The sequence below is a fragment of the Ceratotherium simum genome, chromosome 33, assembly GCF_057802395.1.
Source record: "Ceratotherium simum simum isolate JZ-2026a chromosome 33, ASM5780239v1, whole genome shotgun sequence".
NCBI classification, from domain to species: Eukaryota; Metazoa; Chordata; class Mammalia; order Perissodactyla; family Rhinocerotidae; genus Ceratotherium; species Ceratotherium simum.
In genome coordinates this window covers 1,887,229-1,912,926 of record NC_141932.1, presented here as the reverse complement: position 1 = coordinate 1,912,926, position 25,698 = coordinate 1,887,229, and the positions used below count along the sequence as shown (strand labels likewise).

The 25,698-nt window shown below is 43.6% G+C and overlaps 1 protein-coding gene across 8 annotated transcripts in view; it reads left to right on the top strand.

Annotated features, from left to right (window-relative positions):
- LOC147912689 (zinc finger protein 211-like) overlaps positions 1–25,698 on the top strand; it is a 132,497-nt gene that overhangs the window by 39,912 nt on the left and 66,887 nt on the right. For 2 of the 8 annotated variants that reach the window (XM_087420927.1, XM_087420926.1), the window contains 2 exons: positions 9,439–9,565; positions 16,931–19,623. In XM_087420927.1, the coding sequence (XP_087277053.1) occupies positions 9,532–9,565; positions 16,931–19,428 (2,532 nt within the window). In that variant the 5' untranslated portion in view covers positions 9,439–9,531 and the 3' untranslated portion in view covers positions 19,429–19,623. The other 6 variants (XM_087420928.1, XM_087420925.1, XM_087420924.1 and 3 more) reach the window with 6 other exon arrangements.

The window sequence follows — 25,698 nt, the reverse complement described above, 5'->3', positions numbered from 1 at the left end:
TTTAAAACTGCCTACATGATGTCATTGCACATGGAGTTGGGAAGAGTTGCCAGTGGTACACTATGATATTCTATTGCTGGCATACTGGTACAGTAGTTACCAATAACCTCTAGAACATAGAAAATAATAAAATGTAGTGAAATGATTAGAAAGTGAGAAGTTTTTTTGCTTTTTAAACATTTTAATGGCAGTGTAATTGATTTATAGTAAACTGCACAGACTTACATGTGCATTTTGATGTTTGATGCATGCTTACAGCCTGACACCAAAAGCTTCCTCCTGCCTTTTTAAATGCATCCTTCTCAACATATAAAAATACAGAAGCAATGACATATTCTATGTTTTGTTATGACTATTTTCAATATATACGAAAATGGAAAAGAGTGTTAGGAAGCCACATGAACCTTTCCCCAATCTTTTATCAATTTCTATCATTTCATGGCCATTATTGTTTCATCTCTCCCCATGTACAAGAGTGGAATATACTACTTATAAATCCAAACGTCATATCATTTAATGCATATCCTCTTCAGAACACATGTTTGAAATGGAAGGTCTTCATAACCCAATAACTATTACACAAAACAAAAGTATTTTAAAATATGGTATCTATGTTATCACCTCTCCATTTTCTCAGTTGTCTCAGAAATATGTTTGCTTCTTTTTTTTTTAATTAATTAATTATTTTTATGAGGAAGATCAGCCCTGAGCTAACATCCATGCCAATCCTCCTCTTTTTTGTTTGCTGAGGAAGACTGGCCCTGGGCTAACATCTGTGCCCATCTTCCTCCACTTTATATGGGATGCCGCCACAGCACGGCCTGACGAGTGGTGTGTTGGTGCATGCCCGGGATCCAAACCCCGGGCTGCCAGCAGCGAGCGCGTGCACTTAACCACTACGCCATGGGGCCGGCCCATGTTTGCTTCTTAAATCAGATGAATTTCAATTTCAGTCAGGATCCTAAGTGTATCCTGATGGCTTTCGGGAGCTGTCTCCTCTTAACCTATAGTTCCACTTACCTTTTTTTATTCTTTTTATTTATCTCTTGAAGTTGCTGAGTGATTTGCTCATTAGAATTTGTCACATTCTAGATGCAGCTTCTTGAATCTGTGATACTGTTTAACTGATCACCCTCCCGCTTGATCCTGTGCACTAGATATTGATGAGATGGGTGAGGAGGTTTGGTCTCAGCAGACAGATGGGTGATGATGACTTTTGGGGAAATAAGAACAAAATCTTTTCCCAATCCAGAAATCCTCTCCACAACAGTAGTAGAGACCTCTTAAATAAGCATGAAGCCAGAGTTTGATGTGCATCAGAGGCAATTTGCTAAGAAATTGCAGAGACAGAAAAAAATCTCACCCCTTTACATAGATAAGCAGATAGAACCCATTACATACATATATTCAAGATAAACAAGAACTATTCCTCAAGTAAGAGGAATTGACAGCACCATTTGTCATACAGAGCTCCTTCTAACTTTACACAGTGATTGAGGTGACTATGGTAGCTTTTTGCCTTTATTCAGAGGAAAGGCAAACATTTTTGTGACAGGAGGGTGTTTTCCAAATTGGAGCAAGGGGAGCACTGACGGTAGGCTCCTTCCCTTTCACTGGAACTGGGAGTTTGGAGAGCTCTCTCATGATGTTTGCATTTCAAAAAATGGCTCTCGGGATGTTTCCTTTTTTTTTTTTTCTTTTTTTGTGAGGAAGCTTGGCCCTGAGCTAACATCTGTACCAATATTCCTCTATTTTGTATGTGGGACGCCACCACAGCATGGCTTGATGAGCGGTGTGTAGGTCTGCGCCTGGGATCCAAACCTGTGGATCCCAGGCCGCCGAAGTGGAGTGCATGAACTCAACCACCTGCCACCAGGCCGGCCCAGAATGTTTTCATTTTAAAGAGATGGCTTCCAGCTTCTTGAGAAAGACATTCCTCTATCATAAAGCTGGAGGAACAAAGAAGCAGCCAGCTGAGGAAAGGACTGGTTTGTGGCTCAGAGCAATTCAGCACACAACAGAAAATGGGAAAAACAATATACTACTACAAAACCCTCAAAAGAGGTTCTTAGAAGAACAGCACCTGGTTCGTGTAAATAGTGATCTGTGACGACACTCGCAGTTCTTAGCGCAGGCAGCACCAAGAAATGTCACCCAAAGGAAGGGGACAAAACCTGAAACACAGACGTATCACCTTGTCTCCATACCAAGGAGAAGGCAAGCCAGGTGAGATCCATTAGGCTGACTGCAAGGTTCCCTATTCCCTGACACTTCCTTCCCCCTGTGAAGCAGCAGGTGTTAGGGCTGCTATGGAAGAGAGTTGCTGGGGCCAGTGCACACAGCTCAACACTAGTGCACACAGCACAAATGCCAAGAAAGTATGGGCATTAGTAGAGCCCATGGTCCAGCTGTGCAGTGACAGAGATGACTCTGGGGAGGGAGGGAAGATACAGACCCACTCAGGACGCTAGGAGGGATGTGAAGGTCTTACCCATAGATACCGTCAGCGCGGAGTTCCCAGCATCATGTTGCAGTACATGAGCCTCATCCAGGAGCCCCCACTCCTGGGAGACGTTAATGGCCACATCCTCCAAAGATCATACTCCCATAATGGAGATGGTTGGTTCTATGATTAGCTTCTCAAACTGTATGTTGATCCTCCCACATCCATCCCCTGGATACCCTATTCCCTTTCTCCCCACCTCAGAGAAGATAAGAGGCCCTGGTGCCCGCTCTCAATTCATGGCCACGTTGATCACCATCTCAGCACACGGCAGGACCAAGAAAGTGGGCAGATAACAATATCCTGCCTCTGGGCCTGGCGTGTGGGGCCCCAGCCCCTCGCACCCTGCCTGGGTTCCCCAGATTCTGCCTCCCAGACACACCAAATGTGGGCTCACCCTTTGCACATATGCATCTCCTTGGCTCACCACACATACTGAGCACCAGGCGTCCAGAGAGTGCTTGGCAAATTCAAACAGGAGCTGGTACTACCACAGACTCTGAATGTCCCCACTGCAGCCTTGACCCCTGCTATCAAAGCCTCCCTCTTGAATCTGTTCCTTGCTTCATCCTCAGGCACTGTGAACTGCCTCCAGTCTCAGAAACGCACAGCTCTCTTCTGCTTGTGTTGCACTTGCTTCCCTAAAACCAGTCACAGCCCTTTTCTGTCCACCTAACTCTCATTTGAAGCCCGGCCCCACTGGCTCTCCACCTCAGGCCCACTTGCTCTACTAGAGTGCCACTGTGCCCCTAAGCTAATCTACCAGCCTGAGTGAAACAGCCTAGACCCCACCAAGGGTCACAACAAAATCCATGAGTCTGTAGAGCAGGGAATAAACAGCAGGCCTCAGTGTCATCTTACCACGTTTACACCTGTGCCTCCACATCTGTTCATTCCTCAGAAGCTGTGGTCCCCTGCCAGATCATCCTCTGTCCCACACCTGTGCTTGTGATCCTCTCCACCCTCACCCCAGTATCCAGGCTAGACGTGCACTTGTGGCACCCACCCTTCCCTTCCTGATTTGCTATTAGCATTACCATCATGCCTAGGATTTCTCCTATAAACATTACTAGAAGCTCCCCCTGGTCCACACACCGTTCACCACCTTTTGTGTATGTGTCCGCCTGGAAGCCCTTCCCATGGTTTCAGACCTGTGTGTCCAGCTGCCCACTAAGTAACTCCACTCCCTTGTGCTCTAAAATATCTCATACCCTCAACTTGGCCAAAAAGAAAACTGCTGATATCCCTATTAAAAATTACTCCCACTGAGGAATACCTATCTCAGTTGATGGAGCTTCTATCCTTCCAGCTGCTAACACCAAAAATCTTGGAGTCATCCCTGACTCCTACCTTTCTTTCTGTCACCAATACAATCAGAAAATTTGGGCGGTCCTATTTAAAAACTTATATAAAACCCATCCACTTCTCCCACCTCCACCACCACCCCCAATGTCTTGGGGAAGAGGTGGAACCAACTGGAGCCCTGGGAGTGGGATTCCCACCAGGCAGATCCCTGGGGGCAGGGATCTCATCCAACACAGCAGCAGAGACAGAACTGCTGCCCCCAGTGGCTCTGGAAGGCTGAGCATCGAGCCAAAGAGGATTATTCTTGAGCCATAGGATCTCTCATGATATGAAGTTTGCCTTGGTAGGTTTTGGACCTGCTTGGGACCCCTTGCTCCTTCTTCACTTCCCGTTTCCCCTTTTGGAATGGAAATTATTCCTTCCCTGTCCCACCATTGTATTCTGGAAACACCTAACTTTTTTGGGTTCTCAGGTTCATAGCTGGAGAGGAATTTTGCCTCAGGATGAATTGTACCTTGAGTCTCACTCATATCTGACTTAGATGAGTCTTTGGAATTTTTTCTGTCACAATAAGCTGCTCTATAATTGCATACTTTTTCTTTCCAGTTTCCTGTCTGTGTTCATAGAAGAATGTAAGCTGCATGAGCGCAGGGGTCTTTGTCAGGTCTCTCAGGCACCTCCAACAAAAGTGTCTGATACTGAGTATTTGCTCAATGAACATTTGTTAGAGCTGTGAAGAAACACCTCAACTTCTTGTTCATTTTTATTAATTCGGACATTAATTCTCAATGTCCATTTCAATTCTTTGTCCAGGCTAGTGTTGCTTAATGTTTTCAAGAATAAAAGCCCTACCAAAAATTCTCAAGTGTTAATTTTCTTCAACATCCTCTGATATTTCCCCAGAGGTATTTCTGCCATTATCTTTGCATAACTAAATACACATTAATGATTTTCTGAAACTTGCATTTCTTCACTGTTTTTCTGAGATGATCTCAATTCCCTAGAAGAACCGTACCTGCAATCACTGGAAAATGATAATTATTTAGCAGCAAGAACATGAGATCATGGGCTTAAGATGCCCGGTTTATTTCGGTGTTCAGATACTCCCTTGGCGCACATGCTGCGACTGTGAGAGTTGCAACCAATGAGCCATACCAAAACAGCATTAGTTAAGCTTTCCATTTGAGATAGATCTGTGTTCACTGAAAGGAATTGAGTGTATCTTAGGATATGGTGTTAGAAATATTATATGTATAAAAATGTTGCTCAATGGGTAGGACATAATCACTGACTCTGCAGGCGGGATAGAGGTTTTCTGTGGGAACCAGAAGTAGAACTCCTGCTTGTCCACCTAGTTCAGAATATCCCTCTTCTTTCTTCCCAATCATGGCCGTGAATGGAGTCTCTTCTCTTGTTCCTAGCCCATCTTTATAGAACTCACAAAACTGACCATTGTCTCAGGCTACATGCATTTGAAGAGCCATAACATAATGTGCCCAGCTACCCTTGGACTCGTTTTATATCAGACCACATGGAATGATTTGGCCATTAAGATCAGTAGATTTGGGGGCCGGCCCCGTGGCTTTGTGGTTAAGCACGCGCGCTCCGCTAATTGCGGCCCGGATTCGGAACCCCGGGTGCGCACCAACGCATTGCTTCTCCGGCCATGCTGAGGCCGCGTCCGACATACAGCAACTAGAAGGATGTGCAACTATGACATACAACTATCTACTGGGGCTTTGGGGGAAAAAAATGGCGGAGGATTGGCAATAGACGTTAGCTCAGAGCCGGTCTTCCTCAGCAAAAAGAGGAGGATTAGCATGGATGTTAGCTCAGGGCTGATCTTCCTCACCAAAAAAAAATCAGTAGATTTGGGAGCATCTCAAATACTAGTTTCATCTTGTGCGAGTCCTTCACAGCGTATAAAATTGTACCTCCTTTCCCCCTTTAACAAGGAGCAAAACCCCTCCCTCTAGGTGAGGGCATCATTTTCCCCTTATCACGGTTCCGCCTGGCGAATGTTCTGGATGGGCCTGATAGAGAACACCCTTCCCTCCGGAGTCTACCCTGAAGAACTGGCGCCGGAGTCCTGCCAATGACAGCTCACGATGGCAGCATATCCCTGCGAATTCAGCTCTCCGGGGCGGGACTTCCGGCGTCCTCGTGGCGGCCATTTTGGCTGTTCTGGGCTACTTCTGGGTCTGGGGTGCTGGGTCACAGATTGAGGTGATGACGCCAAAAGGCGCCACAGGAAGCGCCGTCCCCGCTGCACAGGGCGGCTATGAGGCTCGGTGACGCCGCCCGGGGAACCCGCGCCAGGGCCAGGACAGGAACCGCCGCTCCCGGCCCCGCTCCACCCCGAGTCTGATGGCGGCCGCGGCGTGGAGGGAGCCGGCTCAGGTCAGTGCTCGTGCTCCGCGCCCTCCCCGCCCTCAGCCCAGCCCAGCCCAGCCCTAGAGCCTCGAGTGCGGGCGCCGCTCACGGGCCTGCAGCCCAGGCCCCGGTGTCCGGGACCGGGAGGCGCTCGTGGGGCCTGTTTCTGAGAGCCGGGGTGACGGGTGTGGGAGAGGGTCCCAGGCGGAGGGCCCGGCGCGAGAGAGGCGTGGAGGGCGACTGAGCCGGGAGGAGTCGGGGACCCGGGGTCCGTGGTCTATGTGGAGTGAGCAGAGTGTGAGGAGGAGTGTCGCCTGGATTGGAGGCTAACGGGCGGTTCCTTCAATCCGAGGGCCCTGGGAGCCGTGGAGGGTTGTGAACAGAAGAGGGACGCAGTATGTGTAAGGGTTTAAAAAGTTTTCCCAAAGCTGGTCAGAGAGAGAACAGACTGGAATTGGGGTGAAGAGGACAGTGAAGCACAGGGAGTTGAGTCCTCGTCCAGGGTCGCAGAGATGTTAAAAGAGTCTTCTCTGAGGACTGAAATACAGGTTAGTAAGTGAACTTGAGGTCCCCGGATTCCAGGGCTGGGCGAGGATACCCGGGAGGCCTGTGCACATGGAACCTGTGCAAGGATGGAGGGAGCGTCCCCGTCCTTCGTTGTTAGTATTACTCGGACAATAATACCAGCCATGTGGTGTCTGAGATTGTGGTATATTCACAGCTCTTGGGTGCGGGGACCCTGAGCACACCCCAAGCCCTGTGTCCTGAGTGCAGGCCAAGGGTCATAGAGGTGCTTCCATTTCTGGCCGCTAGTATAAACAGGTGTGGAAGGTTATCCCAGGAACAGATACCACGATGTGCAAATGCTTGGAGGTGTGACTGAGCTGGGAACAGGGTACGCAGGTCTCCATTCTTTTGTGAAGAACAAAGTGGTAGTGGTAGGGGTTTAAGTAATGAGGGCTTAATGTGGCTGCCTGAGAAGTGAGGTGTCTATTAGGGAGGTAATGAGAGATTTGGATAAGAGGTAGTAGGTGATCTTACCCAGGTCTTAATAGGTTCTATCTAGCTACAGAGAAGAGCACAGTCTGTTGGGTTAAGGGAGGAGGCAGGGAGCGCAGGAGGAGTGTTGATGGAGCAGTGTGGTGGCCGTGGAGGTGGGAGAAAAGTTTGGATTCTAGGTCCATGAAGAAGAGCCAAGTTGATTTTGGGGTGTAGTAGTTGAGGGAGGGCCAGCCCTATGGTCCAGTGCTTAAGATTCGGTGTTCTCACTGCCGCAGCCTGGGTTTGTTTCCCATCAGGGAACCACACCACGTTTCTGTTGGATATCATACTGTGGCAGCTGCTTGTTGGTGTGATGCTGAAAGCTATGCCACCAGTACTTCAAAAACCAGCAGGGTCACCCATGGTGGACAGGTTTCAGCGGAGCTTTCAGATTAAGACAAACTAGGAAGAAGGACCTGGCCGCTGATTTCTGGAAATCTTGGCCATGAAACCTCTATGAATAGCAACGGAGCATTGTCTGATACAGTGCTGGAAGATGAGAGGATGGTGCAAAAAAGACTGGACAGGGTTCCGCTCTGCTGTACACAGGGTTGCCAGGAGTCTGAATTGACTCGATGGCACTAACAGCGACAACGTTGAGGGAGAGGTTAGGGAGACTCCACGGTTTTGGGTTGAAGCCGCTGAAGGGATGGAAGCTCCATCAAGTGGGATGTGGAAGTTGTTGGTAGGTTTATTTTCCTTGGGAACATCAGAAGTCTTGTTCTGTCCCAGTTAATAGTCTGAGATGTTTCAAAGAACAGTGAGTGGAGGCAGCAAGTGGGCAGCTGGAGAGACAGGTCTGGAAATCTCCAAATCACTTTGGAGCCTTTCTAAAGTGGTGGCTATTGTGAGGACCAGGGTGGAGCTGTGGATCATATTTAGGAAGTGGAATGCAGAATATAGTGATAATGCTGTTAGCCAATCAGAAAGATTAGGGTGCATGCTGAGGAATGGTTCTCTTGCTTAGCTCCTGGTTGAGGTTCCTGAGTATGAGAAACACAGGTGGGACGAAAGTGGTCATGGAAAGGTGTGGGCTCGAGGATGACCTGGCAGGTGGCCAAGGCTTCCATGGGATGAGTGGGTGTGAGATGACTTCAGACTGGCTTATTTCACATAGCATAGTGCCATCCAGATTCATCTATATTGTCACATATGGCAAGATTTCCTTATTTTTTAATGCTGAATAATATTCGACGTGTGTGTGTACATCACACTTTTTATAATCCATTTATTCCTTTATGGAATCTGGGGTGGTTTCTGTATCTTGTGTATTGTGAATAACTTGTCTTGTGAGACAAGTTGACAGTGAGACTGGGGCTCTTGCTAATTCGCTACTGTTCACATTCACCAGAATTGTGTGGTGAGCCTTGATGGGGTCTGGGGTGTTGCAGTCTCTTGCTAGTCAGTAAGATCTGGGGTGAATGTAGTCATTTGTGCGAGTCACTGTGCCTGGCAGGGAGACTGTAAGGGCTAGGGGTTTAAGAAAGATTGAGTGGAGAGGGGAGGATTGTGGCTGCTGAGGGGACAGAAAGTGCATCACAGAAGTGGAAGAGGGTCCTGGGGATCTGAAATTCACATGTGGTTCTGGGTGGCTCATCTTGAAGAAAGGATCAGAGGCAGGTGGGGAGGCCTTCAAAGCAGCATTGTGGGCTTTCCCTGGCTGTGGGATCCGTCAGAGGACTGAGAAGGTACTGGATTGTGTTTGAGTTTGTCAGGCACCCTCTGGATGCCATGTGCCATGTCTATGGGTGAGTGCAGGGAGACGCCTGTATTGTAGGGCAGGGAGGTGGCAGAGCTGCGGGGACTGAAGATGTGAGAGGTAGTGTTTCCAGAATGATTTGCATTTACATAGGTAGTGTGAGCTGAGGGCCCTAAGGCCCTGGTATTGGGGACTTAGGGGTGAAGCATGAGCCCACGTTTAGGTGTGTCTTGGGAGATGCAGGGGAATTGCTTGGCAGGAGGGATGGGGCCGTGCCCGCCAGGCCCAGAGCTTGGATGGCATCTGTGTGTCCCCCTGCCTGTTATTGCTGGGGGCTGAACACTGTGATGAATGGGACTCGGAGAAGAGAGCGGGTATCAGTGGCAGCAGGGCCTGGTATCTCTTCTGAGGTGGGGAGCCTTGGAGGAGGAGGAGGAGGAGTGTGGAGTAGATGTGTGAGGTGATGGACTGTGGGTTCTGATAAAGTTAATGGTTTCATCTGTCTGCATCTTGACAGGACGGTGCGACCCTTGAAGATGTTGCTGTGTACTTCTCCTGGGAGGAATGGAGGCTCCTTGATGAAGCTCAGAGGCACTTGTACCTCGACGTGATGCTAGAGAACTTCGCACTCATGTCCTCGCTGGGTAAGGCCCTCTCTCCCCCCGTGACCTGGACTAGGCTTTGTATCCTGCCTCACCCCCCTTTCCCCAGAGGGTGCTTTGTTCTTCTGCCATGGGAATGAGGGCACTGTTTCTTCCCCAGCTTTCCTGAGCAGTTGCTGTGTTGCTGGGGCTGGGGTGTTGCAGTGCCCTCTTCCCTCCCCTGCAGCCCCAATACCCTCTGTATTGAATCGTCATAGGGAAGGATTCCAGGTCAGTAGTCTTGCAGTGAGGCTAATGGATAGCACCTTGCTCCCCCTCTCACTGGCCAGGTGGACGTGTCCAGCTCCATGGCGCTTCTGTATCCCAGGGTTTGATGGCTTCCTTTAGCTGACATTTCCTTGTGCCTGCCTGAGCCTGGAATTGCAGGCACTGTCATGGTCACTACCTACCTGGATCATGGGCTTTTTTTCAAGACTGTCTTGCACTGTTTGTAGTATTTAGTTTAGATCTCTTTTCTTTTGTTGCGGCGTTGTCATTCTATTAAATGTTGTATACTTAAGGTGTGCAATGTGACGATTTTAGATATGTAAACATTATGAAATAATTGTGTAATCAAGTTAATAAACATCTCTATCACCTCATATAGTTACTTTTTTTTTGGTAAGAACACCTAAGATATACTCTCCCAGTAAATTTCAAGTGTAAAACATAGCATTATAAACTGTAGTCACCATGTTGTACATTGTAGATCCTCAGAAGTTATTCATCTTATAACTGAAGATTTGTACCTTTTCACCAACAGTTCTCCATTTTTACCACTCCTCATTTTTCTACTCTCTATGAGTTGAACATTTTTTGTTTGTGTGTTTTAGATTCCCCATATAAGCGATATCATATAGTATTTGTTTTTCTCTGATTGGCTTATTTCACTTAGTATAATGCTCTCCAGATTCATCCATATTGTCACATATGACAGGATTTCCTTCTTTTTTAAGGCTGAATAATATTGCAGGTGTGTGTGTACATCACACTTTTTTAATCCGTTTATTCATTTATGGACACTGAGGTTGTTTCCATATCTTGTGTTTCCATTGTGAATAATACTGCAGTGAACATCAGAGGGAAGATTATCTCTTCCACATTCTGGTTTCATTTCCTTCGGATGTATACCAACCAATGGGATTGTTAAATCACATGGTAGTTCTCTTTTAAATGTTTTGAGGATCTTCCATACTCTTTTTCATAACGGTTTTACCAGTTTCCATTCTAACCAACAGTGTGCAAGGGCTCCCTTCTCTCCATACCCTCGCAAACACTTATCTCTCCTGTTTTTGATGATAGCCATCCTAAGGTATGAGGTAATATCTCATGGTTTGGATTTACATTTTCCTGATGATTAGTGAGGAAGACCAATTTTTTATATACCTGCTATCCATTTGCATATCGGATTTGGAAAAATGTCTAATCAGATCTTTGCCCATATTTTAATCACATTGTTCTTTTGCTCTTGAGTTGTATGAGTACCTTATATATTTAAAATATTATCCCCTTATCAGATTCATGGCTTGCAATATTTTCTCCCATTCTGTAGGTTGCCTTGTCATTTTGTTGATTGTTTCTTTTGCTGTGCAGAAGCTTTTTAGTTTGATGTAGTTCCACGTGTTTATTTTTGATGTTTTTTCCCCTGAACTTTTGGTGTCGTATCCAAAAAAATCATTATGAAGACTGCTGTCAAGTAGCTTATTCTCTGTTTTTTCAAAGGGTTCTACATTTTCATGTCTTACCTTTAACTCTAATCCATTTCGAGTTCATTGTTGTTAATGGTGGAAGACAGGGCTCTAATTTCATCTTTTTGCATGTGAATATCCATTTTTCCCAAGACCATTTATTGAAGAGACTGTCCTTTCCCCATTGTGTGGTCTTGGCACCTCTGTCAAAGATTAGTTTACCATGTATGGATTTTTTCTGGGCTCTTTATTCTGTTCCATTCCTCTGTGTGTGTGTTTTTATGGCAGTACCATGCTGTTTTGATTACTATAGCTTCCTAATGTAGTTTGAAATCAGGAAGTGTGACACCTCCAGCTTTGATCTTGCTCAAGATGGCTTTGGCTATTTGGGATCATTTGTGGTTCCATATGCATTTTCAGATTCTTTTTCTATTTTTGTGAAAAATTCCATTGTAATTTGGTTAGGAATTGCATTGATTCTGTACATCACATTGGCGAGTATGGGCATTTTAACAATATTAATTCTTCCAATCCGAGAACATGGGATATCTTTCCATTTATTTGTGTCTTTAGTTTCTTTCGTCAGTGTGTTATAGTTTTCAGAGTCTAAATATTTCAACTCCTGAATTAAATTTATTTGTATGTTTTTCATTGTTTTTGATGATGTTGCAAGTGGATTGCTTTCTTAGTTTCTTATTTAGATACCTCACTATGAGCATATAGAAAGGTAACTGATTTTTGTATGTTGATTTTGTATCCTGCAGCTTTCCTGAATTAGTTTCTTAGTTGTAAGAATTTTTTGGTGGAGTCTTTAGGGTTTTCTATCTATAAGATCATGTCTTCTGCAAACAGATTTTTACTTTCTCTTTTGTGATTTCGATACCTTTTGTTTCTTTTTCTTGCCTAAGTGCTCTGGCTAGGCCTTCCAGACCTATGTTGTGAGGTAGTGAGGTGAGTGGGCATCCTTCCGTTGTTTCTGCTTTTAGAGGAAAAGCTTTTAGCTTTTAACTGTTGAGTGTGGTGTTAGCATGGGCGTATCGTGTATAGCCTTTATTATAGCGACGTACATTTCTTCTATACCTAATTTCTTGAGAGTTTTTAACATGAAAGTATGCTCGAGTTCCTTATTGCTTTTTCTGCATCTATTGAATGATTATATGATTTTTATCCTTCATTTTGTTAATATGGTGTATCCTGTTTACTGATTTGACGATGATGATCCATCCTTGCATCCCAAGGATAAATCCCACTTGATCATAGTGTAAGGTTCTTTTAATATGCTGTTAAATTTGGTTTGCTAGTATGTGGTTGAGGATTTTTCCTTCTATGTTTAAGATTATTGACTTTGAATTTAATTTTCGTGTAGTTTCCTTATCTTGCTTTGGGTATCAGGGTAATGTTGACCTCGTGAATTGAGTTTTCCTTCTTCTTCAATGTTTTGGAAGAGCTGAGGAAGTACTGATATTAATTCTCCTTAAAATCTTTTGTAGAATTGACCAGTGAATCTGTCTAGTCTTGGGCTTTTCTTTATTGGGAGATTTTTGTTTACTGATTCCATTTCCTTACTCATTATGGGTCTATTCAGATTTACTATTTTTTTGTGATTCAGACTTGATAGATTATATATTTGTAGGAATTTATCCACTTCTTCTAGTTAATCCAGTTCATAGTAGTCTCTTAAGATCTTTGTGTTTCTGCTGTATCAGTTTTAATGTCTCCTGTTTCTGTTCTGATTTTAATTTATTTGAGTCTTCTCTCTTTTCTGTCTTAGTCTAGCTAAAGGTTTGTGGATTTAGTTTGTTTTCAAAAACCAACTCTTAGCTTTGTTGATCTTTTCTAGTGTATATTTCATTTATTTCTGCTCTTATCTTTGTTCTTTTCCTTCCGTTTCCTAAATTTGGGTTTAGTTTGTTGTTGCTTCTATTGTTTCTTGTGTAAAGTTAGGTCGTTTATTTGAAATTTTCCTTTTTTTTAATGTAGGTACTGATTGCTCTAAACTTTATTCATAGAACTGCTTTTGCTGCTTTTCATAAGTTTCAGCATATTTTGTTTCCATTTTTGTTTGTCTCAAGATAATTTTACTTTTCATTTTGATTTTTTTATTTAACCTATTGATTGTTCAGGAGTGTGTTGTTTCATGTCCACATATTTGTGAACTTTTTAGCTTGCATCCTGTTACTGATTTCTAGTTTCACACCTTTGTGAGTCAGATAAGATTGTTGATATGATTTCAGTGTTATTAAATTTGTTCAGACTTTTTTTGTGATCTAAGATGTGATCTGTCCTAGAGAATGTTCTGTGTCCACTTGAGAAGAATGTTTATTATGCATAGTTGGATGGAATGTTCTATATATGTTTGTTAGGTCCATTTGGTCTAAAGTGTAGTTCAAGTCAAATATTTCCTTATTGATTTTCCATCTGGATGATCTGTCCATTCTTGAAAGATGGGTATTGAAGTCGGCTGTTAGTATTTTGTTGCTGTCTTTTCTACCTTCCAATATGTTAATACTTGCCTAATATATTTAGGTGTTCTGATGTTGGTGCATATATACTTATAATTGTTATATCCTCTAGATGGATTGATTCCTTTATCATTTTTTTTTTTTTTTTTTTAAGAAAATCTTTTTTTTTTTTTTTTTAAAGATTTTATTTATTCAGCTTTTTCCCCCCAAAGCCCCAGTAGACAGTTGTATGTCATAGGTTCACATCCTTCTAGTTGCTGTACGCGGGACTCGGCCTCGCATTGGACGGAGAAGTGGTGCCTCCGGGCGCTCCCGGGATCCGAACCCGGGCCGCCAGCATCAGAGCGCGCGCACTTAACCACCAAGCCACAGAGCCGGCCCTCCTTTATCATTATATAATGACTTTCTTTGTCTCCTGTGACAGATTTTGAGTTAAAATCTGTTTTGTCTGGTATAACTACTTATATTCCATTTGCATGGAATAATTTTTTTGATTCTTTCAGTTTCAGCTTATTTGCACCCTTAGAACTAAAGTGGGTCTCTCTTGTAGGCAACATGTAATTGAGTCTTGTTTTGTTTATCTGTTCAGCCACTGTGTGTCTTTTGCTTGGAAAATTTTGTAAGGACTTGTCAATTGCCATCTTGTTAATGTTTTTCTGGCTCTTTTGTAGTCTCTTGTCCTCTCTTCCTTTGTGATATGATGACTTTCCATAGTGGTGTGCTTTGATTCTTTTCTCTTCATTGTAGGTTTTTGCTTTGTGGTTACCATGAGGTTTATATAGAACATCTTATAACAGTCTGTTTTAAGCTGATAGCAACTTAATGTCAATCGCTTAAAAAGTACCCTTTTAATATCCCACCCACCTGCACTTTATCTTTTTGATGTCTCAGTTTACAATTTTTATATTGTGTAGCCATTAAGAAACTATTGTGGCTATGGTTATTTTTAATACTCTTGTCTTTTATCCTTTATACCAGAGTTAGGTGATTTACACACCACCATATTACAATATTGCTGGGTTCTGAATTTGACTATATAACTGCCTTTACCAGTGTGCTTTGTATTTTCATATGTTTTTATGTTACTAATTAATGTCTTTTTATTATTATCATTATTATTTTTTGGTGAGAAAGATTGGCCATGAGCTAACATCTGTTGCCGATCTTCCTCTTTTTGCTGAGGAAGATTGGCCCTGTGCTAACATCTGTACCCGTCTTCCTCCATTTTGTATATGGGACGCCACCACAGCATGGCTTGATGAGTGGTGCGTAGGTCCACGCCCAGGGTCGGAACCTGCGAACTCCAGGCCACTGAAGTGGAGCACGCGAACTTAACCACTACATCACCAGGCTGGCCCCACTAATTAGTGTCTTTTCATTTCAGCCTGAAGAACTGACTTTGGCATTTCTAGTTAGGCAGGTTGAGTGGTGATGAACTCCCTCAGCTTTTGTCTGTCTAGGAATGTCTTCATCTTTCCTTCATTTTTGAAGGACAGCTTTGGTGGATAAAGCATTCTTGTTTGGCAGTTTTTTTCCTTCAGCATTTTAAATTTATCATTTTACTCCCTCCTGGTCAGCCCTGTTTCTGCTGAGAAATCCACTTATAGCCTCATGGGGGTTCACATGTATGAGTTTCTTTTCTCTTGCTGCTTTCAAAATTGTCTTTGTCTTTGATTTTTTCAAAGTTTTATTATAATGTGTCTCAGTGACGATCTCTTTGGATTGAATCTGTATGGTGACCTATGAGTATCATGTACCTGGATGTCCACATCCCTCTCCTGATTTGGGAAGTTTTCAGCAATTACTTATTTAAATAAGCTTTCTGCCCCTTTCTCCCTCACTTGTGCTTGTGGCACTCCCATAATGTGAATATTTTTTCCCTTGATGGCATCCCATAATTTACATAGTCTTTCTTCTCCTCTGACTGGGTGAGTTGAAATGACCTGATTCTAAGTAACACATTTTTAGTCTGCTTGTTTAAGTTGGCTATTGGTTATTGGTTCTCTCTATTGCATTTTTTATTTCATTCATTGTATTCTTCAGCTTCAGAATTTAAGTTTTTTTTCTTTCTATATCTAAACTTCTTGATTTGTTCTTGTATATTTTCCTGATTTCAGTGAGTTGTCTATCTGTGTTTTCTTGGATCTGGCTCAGCTTTCTTAAAACAATTATTTTGAATTCTTTGTCCAGCAGTTTGCAGATCTGTGTTTCTTTGGGTTCATTTGCTGGGAACTTGTGCTCCATTGGTGATGTCATGGTTCCTTGATTTTTCATGTTCCTTATGGACTCTTGGTGATGTCTCCACATTTGATGGGTCAGTCACCATTTCCAGCCTTTAGGGGCTGGTTGTGGTGGGGAAAGACCTTCACCTTGGGTTGCTTGTGAGGTCACCAGCTGGGTAGAATGTGGCGGTTTTGGCTCTGGGGAGGTACCAGCCATGTAATCACTGTGCCGCTTTGTCAGCGGAGGTCAGGGGTGACAAAGATTGTAGGCATTCTCAGTAGCCAGGGCCACAGGGTGAACTCACAGGTATCTGGACTGCCAAGGCTGGGGAGAGTGTGCCATCCCCAAATCTGTGTTCAGATCATAACTGAAACGTTTCCCATTTAAGCAATGTTTTGTTGTGATTGCAGTGCCACACTCCATTTCTACTTTTCCTTCCCCATGGTTGATACTTTGTCTTCTAGTCAGTTTTTCTACTTGTTCTTTCTACTCTGTCTTTCAGTTTAGGGAGAATCTCCACCTCTCTAGACTTCATATCTCACCCATTTCTCTCATAGCTCTTCCTCTATTGCTTTGCAACATTGGTCCACATGTGCCATGAAGTGTGCATACATCATTACATTGACCTTGAACAGCAGCTACTCTGTTGTAATTGTTTTTTCCTGGGTTTGGACACTTGCTTCTACACAGCCTCACGTCACCAGCAATAAAGGTCCTGTAGGAATCCTTTGGCAGAGGAACAAGTTTTAAAATATGCCTCTCTTCTTTATGTCACACCCTATCCTTGTGTCCATCCCTGGTGAGTTCTCCACCATTCTTTTTCCTTAGGGGTCCAGTAATGCCCCGTAGTCACTTTCCCAACCGGATTCCAACTCCTTTGTCCGGAAAAACATTCCATAGACTCCTTCCTAGATGTGGCAGATGCACATTTGTGATGGGGTTTCCCCTTCCCTCTAAAGTCAACATGTACTTCACCAGGGTTTCTTTGTGTTCAGGTTGCTGGAGTGGAGCAGAGGATGCAGAGGCTCCTTTTGAACACAGCATTACTGTACGTGTGTTACAGGCCAGGACTCCCAAGGCATCTTCAACTTCGCAGAAGACCCACCCCTGTGAGTCGTGTAGTCTGGTCTTTAGAGATATATTGCACTTGGCTGAGCACCAAGGAACACAACACTGCCAGAAAGTGTTCGGGTGTGGGGTGTGTACAAAACTATTTTATTTTAGTACAAACCTCCGAAAACACCAGAGGCAGCACATGAGAGATAAACCCTTTAGAAGCATTGTGGACAGGGCCTCCCTTGCAAAGAGCTGCAGATTCCACATGTCAGAGAACCCCTTTACCCCTGAGGAAGTTGAGAAAGACTTCTTGGACACCTCTAGACATCTCAAGGAACAGACCACTCACACCACGGAGAAGCCAAAGAAAATCACGCGGTGTGGTGACACTTTACAAAGCAGAAAAAGTCATTACATCTGGGCAGAATGCAAGAAACCCTTCAGCCCCAGACACACACTTTGTCAGGACCAGGGTGTCCACACAGGAAGACAGTGTTTTGTATGCCGTGAATGTGGGAAAACATTCAGGTGCAAATCCTCATTTGTTGTGCACGAGAGACTCCATGCTAGAAGAAGGCTTCACGTGTGTGGAGAATGTGGCAAGTCTTTTAGGCGAACCTCAACCCTTAGTCAGCACCGAAAAGTTCATTCTGGAGCAAGGCCGTGCAAGTGCAGCAAATGTGGACAATCCTTTAACCAAAAATCCATCCTCATTTATCCTTTGAGAAGTCACCTTGGAGAAAGTTGTTACTTGTGCAGTGAATGTGCACGGTCTTTTAGCTGTAGATCCACCCTTATTCGACAACGAACAGTTCACACTGGAGAAAGGCGTTATGAGTGCACTGAGTGTGGGAAATCTTTTAGAAGAAAATTCTATCTCATTGTACACTGGAGAGTTCACACTGGAGAAAGGCCTTATGAATGCAGTGAATGTGGGAAATCTTTTACCAACAGCTTGGTACTCATTCTCCACCGGAGAGTACATACAGGACAAAGGCCTTTTCAGTGCAGTAAATGTGGGAAATCTTTTAGCAATACCTCGATACTCATTCTACACCAGAGAGTACACACAGGAAAAAGGCCTTATGAGTGCAGTGAATGTTGGAAATCCTTTAGCCATCCATCTTACCTCACTCAACACCAGAGAGTTCATAGTGTAAAAAGATCTTATGTGTGTAATGAATGTGGGAAATCTTTTATCTCTCGCCCTGGCCTCCGTTATCATCAGAGAGTTCACAATGGATCTAGGCCTTATGAGTGTAGTGAATGTGGGAAATGTTTTACCTCTCGCCCTGGCCTCCGTTATCATCAGAGAGTTCATGCTGGGAAACGACCTTATGAATGTAGTGAATGTGGAAAATGTTTTATCTCTAGCTCCCAACTCCATTATCATCAGAGAGTTCATACTGGAGAAAGACCTTATCAGTGTAGTGAATGTGGTGAATGTTTCATCTCTAGCTCCAAACTCCATTATCATCAGATAGTTCATACTGGAGAAAGACCTTATCAGTGCAGTGAATGTGGAAAATCTTTTTCATCTGGTTCCAACCTCAGTAATCACCAGAGAGTTCACACAGGAGAAAGGCCTTATGAGTGCACTGAATGTGGGAAATTCTTTATCCAAAGATATCATCTTGTTATACACCAGAGAGTTCACACAGGAGAGAGACCTTATGAGTGCAGTGAATGTGGGAAATCTTTTTCATCTGGTTCCAATCTCAGTAATCACCAGAGAGTTCACACTGGAGAAAGGCCTTATGAGTGCAATGAATGTGGGAAATCCTTTATCCAAAGATATCACCTTCTTATACACCAGCGAGTTCACACAGGAGAAAGGCCTTATGAGTGCAGTGAATGTGGGAAATCTTTCACCACTAGGAGGACTCTCCGTTATCATCAGGAAGTTCACACTGGAGAAAGGCCTTATGAGTGCAGTGAATGTGGGAAATCTTTTACCTCTAGTTCCACTCTCCGTGATCATCAAAGAGTTCACACAAGCAAAAGGCCATATGTATGCACTGAATGTGGGAAGTCGTTTAGAGGAAATTCTTATCTCATTGAACACTGGCGAGTTCACACTGGAGAAAAGCCTTATACATGTAGCGTATGTGGGAAATCTTTTTCGTCTAGCTCTGGCCTTCGTTATCATCAGAGTGTTCACACCGGGTCAAGGCCTTATGAGTGTAGTGAATGTGGGAAATCTTTTCCCAAGAGCTCGGCACTCATTCAGCATCGGAGAGTTCACACAGGAGAAAGGCCTTATGAGTGTGGTGAATGTGGGAAATCTTTCAGGCAAATCTCTGCACTCCGTCAACATCAGAGAATTCACACTGGAGAAAGGCCTTATGAGTGCAGTAAATGTGGGAAATCTTTTACCCAAAGCTCTGCACTCCGTCAACACCAGAGACTTCACACTGGATCAAAGTCTTATGAGTGAAGCCCACGTGGGAAATTCTTTAGCTACAGGTCTGTGTTCCTTCAATATTAATAGTTCACATTGCATCAAGGTTTTATGAGTGTAGTGAATGTAGGAAATCCTTTACCCAAAGAATTGCCCTTATTGTACACCAGAGAGCTGGCAAAGGAGAAAGATCTTATGAGTGTGGTGAATGTGTGAAATCCTCTACCTCCGCCCTTCATTATCATCAGAAAGTTACAGAAGAGAAAGGCCTTATGGGTGCAGTGAATGTGAGAAGTCTTACCTCTGGTTCTACCCACCATTGTCAGCAGAGAGTTCATACAGGAGAAAACCGTTTTGAATACAGTGAATGTGGGAAATCCTTTAGGGATAGTTCCCAGTTGAGTCAACATCAGAGAGTTCACACTGGAGAAAAGCCTTACGAGTGTAGTCATTGTGGGAAATCTTTTACCTGTAGTTCCACTCTCCACTGTCTTCAGAGAGTTCACAAGAGAAAGGCCTTATCAGTCCAGGGAATGTGAGAATTCCTTTACCCAAAGGATTTACCTCATTACACATCATAGAGTTCACACTGAAGAAAGGCCTTAGAGGTACAAGGGAATGTGCAATTTCTTTGTTCAGTGTAACCACACTGGAAGAAACCTTGAAGAACCATCTATCTGAATTCGATCTTATACGTCCAGTTGTCCACAAAGGGGAGATTCCACATAAGTTCCAGTTATGTGGGAAGCATGTGTAGCTATGTTGCACTTTATAACTTGCTCAGGGCTCTTTCAAGATTTATGTCACTGCCATGTTCTTGTTGTGGAAGCCATTTCACCTTTGCCACCTGGCAGGTCTACACAGTGTGCATCAATCACCACCTCAATGTGCTCAGGGAAGCTGACCTCTGTTCTCTCAGGTATTGGAGTAAATTAGGAGTAGCCTGAGGTGTTAGGGGGTCCGTATTCCGTTCCAACTAGTTTGGGCAAGGACCTGACCCAATGTTGGTCCAGACAATATCATATGAGTTTGGCTGGCAACTTGCAGACAAGGACAACCGTTTTTCAGGGACATGTTGTTCTCACATGATGAATCGTTGCCACTTTCAAGTCGCTAATCCAAAGTGTGCTCACATTGCTTTGGTTTGTACAATACGAAAGCCTTGCTGTTTAAGTCTTCTTTCATTTAGGGTGTTCTGTTTACTGTGTGGGATGTTTTATAAACAGGTTTGGGCTCCACAAGTGTGAAGGGTGCACAATTTTTATTGGGGTCTCAAACTTTGTGTGCCTCAGAGTGTACAGTATAATGGCAAAAAAGAGCTCGCCAGTTTGGGCCAAATTTGCACTGCTGCCAACAACCTAGGAACCACTGTAGGGCTTTCTGGTCATCATTTGAAGCTTGGATGCTGTGAGTTTTAGGAGATTCAGGTCACCCTGAGGAGGAATCAGATGTGACAATCTCAAGTTGTTCTTGGAGCAGCATGAATGTTTTCCATTGTTCACAGGGGATGTCAGCACTGTTGATGGGAATTTCTTCCCTAGGTCCTGCAAAGAATCATGTGCCCTGATGTCCACAATTCCACGGGTGATGGTCAGTGGTTGCAACACCACTGGGGTCAGGGGAAACCATAACTGCTACTGAAAGTGCACTGTATTAGGGATTCGAGAAGACTGCAGCCAACTAGATGGAATGTGCCTCTTCTAGAAGTGCATCCAGAAATGTTTTTGTGACAGTGACTGTGTAGGATCAGTTTTTACACAAATCTCAGGGCCTCAGGTTTGTTTATCTTGTGTAGCTGAAGTCATTGTCAGAGAAAATAATCAAAAGATCTTGGGGATTCCTGTAGTGTAGTCTCTCAGTGATGTTCACCTCAAGGCTATTGCTGCACGGGGAGGAAAACAAAGAGAAAAGTAGTCCAGGGATGTGACTCTTGTGACCTAGCCAGCATTCCTCTTGACTCCAATGGAAATATCCTTTGTTAGTAGCCAGTATTTGCTGCCACTGAGGCAAGACTGACTCCCAGAGAGCATGAGGAGATAGATGGTGGAGTGAATATAGGGTTGCCAAACCTATGTTCCAAAAAAATGACCAATAAAGACTTTTTTATCTTGAGCCATTTTTAAAGCTTTATTAAGGTATAGTTTACATGTAATAAACTGCATGTATTTAAAGTGTAGTATTTGATAAGTTTTGACATACGTAAGAACCTATGAAAACATCATCACAGTCCTGGTAGTGAAGATATCTGTCACTGTGTAATTTGCCTTATGTCCTTCTATGGTCTCTTTCCCTGCCTGTCACCGCCCTCCAAATAACCATTGATTTACTTTCTCTTACTACAGATACCTTTGCATTTTCTAGAATGTATATGATTGGAGTCATTAAATGTTTAATTTTTTTTTCTGGTTTCCTTCATGTTGCATAATTACTTTGAGATTCATCAATAATATAAGAAGGTCAACTTGCTTTTTGTTTTTTTGCTACCTTTGGATATACCACTGTTAGTTTATCCATTCATCTCTTTATGGACATTTGAATTATTACCAGTGTTTTGACTGTTGTAAATAAAGCTTGTACAAACATGTACAGTTCTTTATATGGATATATGTTTATCTTTTTTCAATAACTTTGGGTGTAATGTCTGAGTCACAGGGTAGGTAAGTGTTAACTTTTGAAAAAACTAACAAATTGTGATCTAAAATGATTATACCTTTTTTCATTCTTACCAGCAGGGTATGAGAGTTCCATCTCTCCACGTTGTAGTGATTACTTGGCTTGGCTTATCATTTTTAATTTAGCCGTTTTAATTAGTTTGTAGTGGTATTTCACTTTGTTTTAATTGCATTTCCTTAAAGATTCATGATGAGCAGTTTTTCAATTGTTTATTTGCTATCTGTATGTCTCGGATAAAATGTCCGCTCCTAACTTTTGCCTATTTTGTGAACTTTGGCCATTTTCCTTTTCTTTCAAAAACAGGACAATGAAGCAAGAAAGATATATATTAGAATTTCACTCATTCTTGAATACATGAGTGACTTCTTTGCTTAATGGGTTAATTGTTTTTAATACTGAAAGAATATATCTTAATTCTTTTCAATTTTTTTGCTATGCACAATGTAATGGGCACATATACCATACACTTTTAAGATTAGTCTGTATTATTAACATCCTCCCTCTGTTTCTTAAGTCCAGACATTCCATAATACAGTAATGTCTTGCTTTGTAGTGTTTGCTGATTTTCCTGATCTTCATTGGTGGGTTGGAGCAGATAGGGAACCAATTGGCATCAGGATGGCCTGGACATTCAAAGCCCAGTGGGGAGGGAAAGAGGAAGGCAGTGATCAGACTCCCCAAGTGGCTGGAGTTTGAATCTCAGATCGCTGACCACCACCGCAGCTCACAGACAGTGGCTCTACTTTAGGCCTCAGTTTCCTCCTGTATAAAATGGGGATTAGGGGTGACCCTGCCCCTGGGCTGTTGGAAGAGGTGAAGAGCTGAGGCACCCATTCATTGTGCAGCAGCTGCACCTGTGGTCTACATGTGCATGTGGTGACAATCCTGGGGCAAGTCACCCCTCTGCCACCGGCAGGCAGGAGGGGGCTGCAGGGTACTGAGGTCTCAGTGTGGGTTCCCCACCAGGGAGTCTCTAGGTGATTCACTAGAGCTCCTGGAGGGCAGGTCACTGACTGTGACATGTACCTTGGCCTCTGTGAGGGTCAATAAAAGTAACAACAGTGAGCATTTAGCAGCACCAGATTTCCAGCATTTGCATTTTGAGTATTTTCTCTAATTCTGTTAGTTCACAACATCCTTGGGAGCTTCCTGGGTGTAATCTGAAATTGGCCCAATACATGGAGGACAGAGCAAGACTGAAGAAACAGGCAGACCACTCCAGATTAGTAGGTGGCAGTTTTAATGAGCAAGGGAACTCAGAGTGCTTGTCTTGGGCAGCCACAAGACAAGTAGTTTTCCACACCCACCTGCCAAATCTTAATTAAAAGTTTATATAGAGACCCTAACTGGATTCAGTCACATTTATTTTACAGACTCAACATCACATTACTATCTCGAGGCTTGTGTCCTTGGAGCAGCTTCTGGGAGTGGAGAAGGCAAGACAGGTGTCACATTCAAGAGGCTGGATTCATACCCCTGAATCTAGATCCAGAACTGGGTAGTTGAATCCCTTTATCTCAGCATGTGAAGCTGTCAGCCCAGGGCAGACACATGGCAAGGACCAGGGAAGGTCAGCTGCTGCTGCTGTTTTTATTGTTGGAGTTACTGTCATGATCATTTTCCCCCATTCCTCTGATGGCCGAGAGCACTTACCGTCTGCCCCCAAGTTCTCAAGAGAATCCCACTGATTGTTTCTCCAGTGGCTTCATCCATGGGAGGCTTTTCTGTCAGACACAATTATGTTATGACCAAAGGCCACGTTCTCTTCCCCTTTGAGCCCAACACAAAGCTCAGGCATTCTGTATTTGCAGGTGATGCCGGAGGCCTGTTCACTCCTGGTCTCACTGGGTAAGGGCTCCCCTCTCCACGCAGGGGATCCACAGCCTCCTTGATTCTGCCCTCTCAAACAGGCCTCGCTGGTACGAAGACCAGTGAAACTCACCCTTCTTCCTCCCTCTACCTCTCACCGTGTTCTAGACCGATTTCCTCCTTTCCAGTCTCCCTATGTCTAAATTAGGTATCTTTGGGGAGAAACATTGTCTTTCTAAACACAAACCTTCACCCTTGTGCCCAGCACATTTGGGCCTCAGTCTGAGCTCCTTATTCCAGATTCCACAGGAGGGAAGCTGACTGACTCAGCCTGGTTGGGCCAAGTGTCCCCACAGCCCCGTAGCAGGGTCGTGGGTGAGGGGCTGTTCTCAGAAGAGAGGGTAAGTCAGGCAGCACCCCTGGAAAGACATTTGCCATGGTGCTCCCTACATACCTTCCTGAACAACACAATCTCAGTAAAAATGCCCTTGAGGGCTGCACCATCGTCCCTTGTTTCCGAAGGCCTGGGCCCAGCTCCTGCACTGGTCTAGGAGATGATTTTAGATGGCACACAGTAATGGTATCAGGTGGCATGCATTGACACTCTGAAAAAGCTGGTCCTTCTTCCTTTCTTTTTCCTTCTGAGTGTTGTCAGGACAAAGTCTTGGAGTCGTGCTGCATCTGTAATGTCCCCCTGTTACTAATTTCCCTTTTTTATCAGAGAGAGCAGCCCTGAGCAGGACCTGGGAGCTCCTTGGGATTCAGAGCAGTATTTTGATTTCATGTTTTTATTTTCATGATAAACTTCCTTTTGTCAAGTTGAACTGGTTTTCCTAGTTAGGGGAGAGACAAATATGCTTTTTAGAATACATTGTATTTAAGGCAAAAAGTGTGTGTGTCAGTTTAAAGAGAATAAAATTAGTAATGGTCACAGCTAAGGTTGGTTCTCTTCTGCTTTCAGCTGTCATAAACAAGTGTCCTTTCTGTGGTCTACTTAGTGCCACGTTTGTACTTTTTATTGGTTATTCTACTGTTTAAAATGGCCCTGAAATGTAGTGCTTATGTGCTGTCTAGTATTCCTAAGCACAAGGCTGTGATGTGCCTTAGAAAGAACGTATGTGTGTTAGATAAGTTTTGTTCAGGCATGAGTTACAGTGCTGTTGGCTGCAAGTCCTATGTTAATAAATCAACTGACAGCAAATAAGGTGTCTTTAAACAAAAATATACATGAAACAATGTTATGTATTGATCAGTGGACAAAAATGTTGTGACTGAGGCTGTAAGGAACCTAAACCTGTATTTCCTCTAGGAGCAATGGTTTTGTATGCAAAAATTCAGTATTACAAACACTGAATTAGTGCATACGAAACCACTGCTTTAGAGATCATAACTACCATAACAACAGTGGCTTTAGAAAACATAGCTACCGTGAATAATAAGTGACCGTATTTCAATAGCTGTTAAAAAAGCAAAGGTGATTCTCAACATTTGTCACTGCCTAATTATGTTACCAGGTTTTGCCATTACCTATGTCCTTGAGGCTATTTATTACTACTGAATCCGCACGTGGGAACAGAATGTAATGTTGTGCTACTGCACATCTCTCCCAGCTCCATTTACACTGACATCATTTTGGCAGCTTGAAATTGGCCATGGAAGGAGTATTTACCCCAGGAAAATTGACAATCACTACAAACCAGTGCTTGCTTGTTTTATTGAATGTCTAGACTTTAGAAAGTGATGAACAATGTGTTAAGAAAGCAGATTATACTAAAAAGTATATAGTGTCTGTGGCTGTTACATTATGAATAGCACAAAACATTG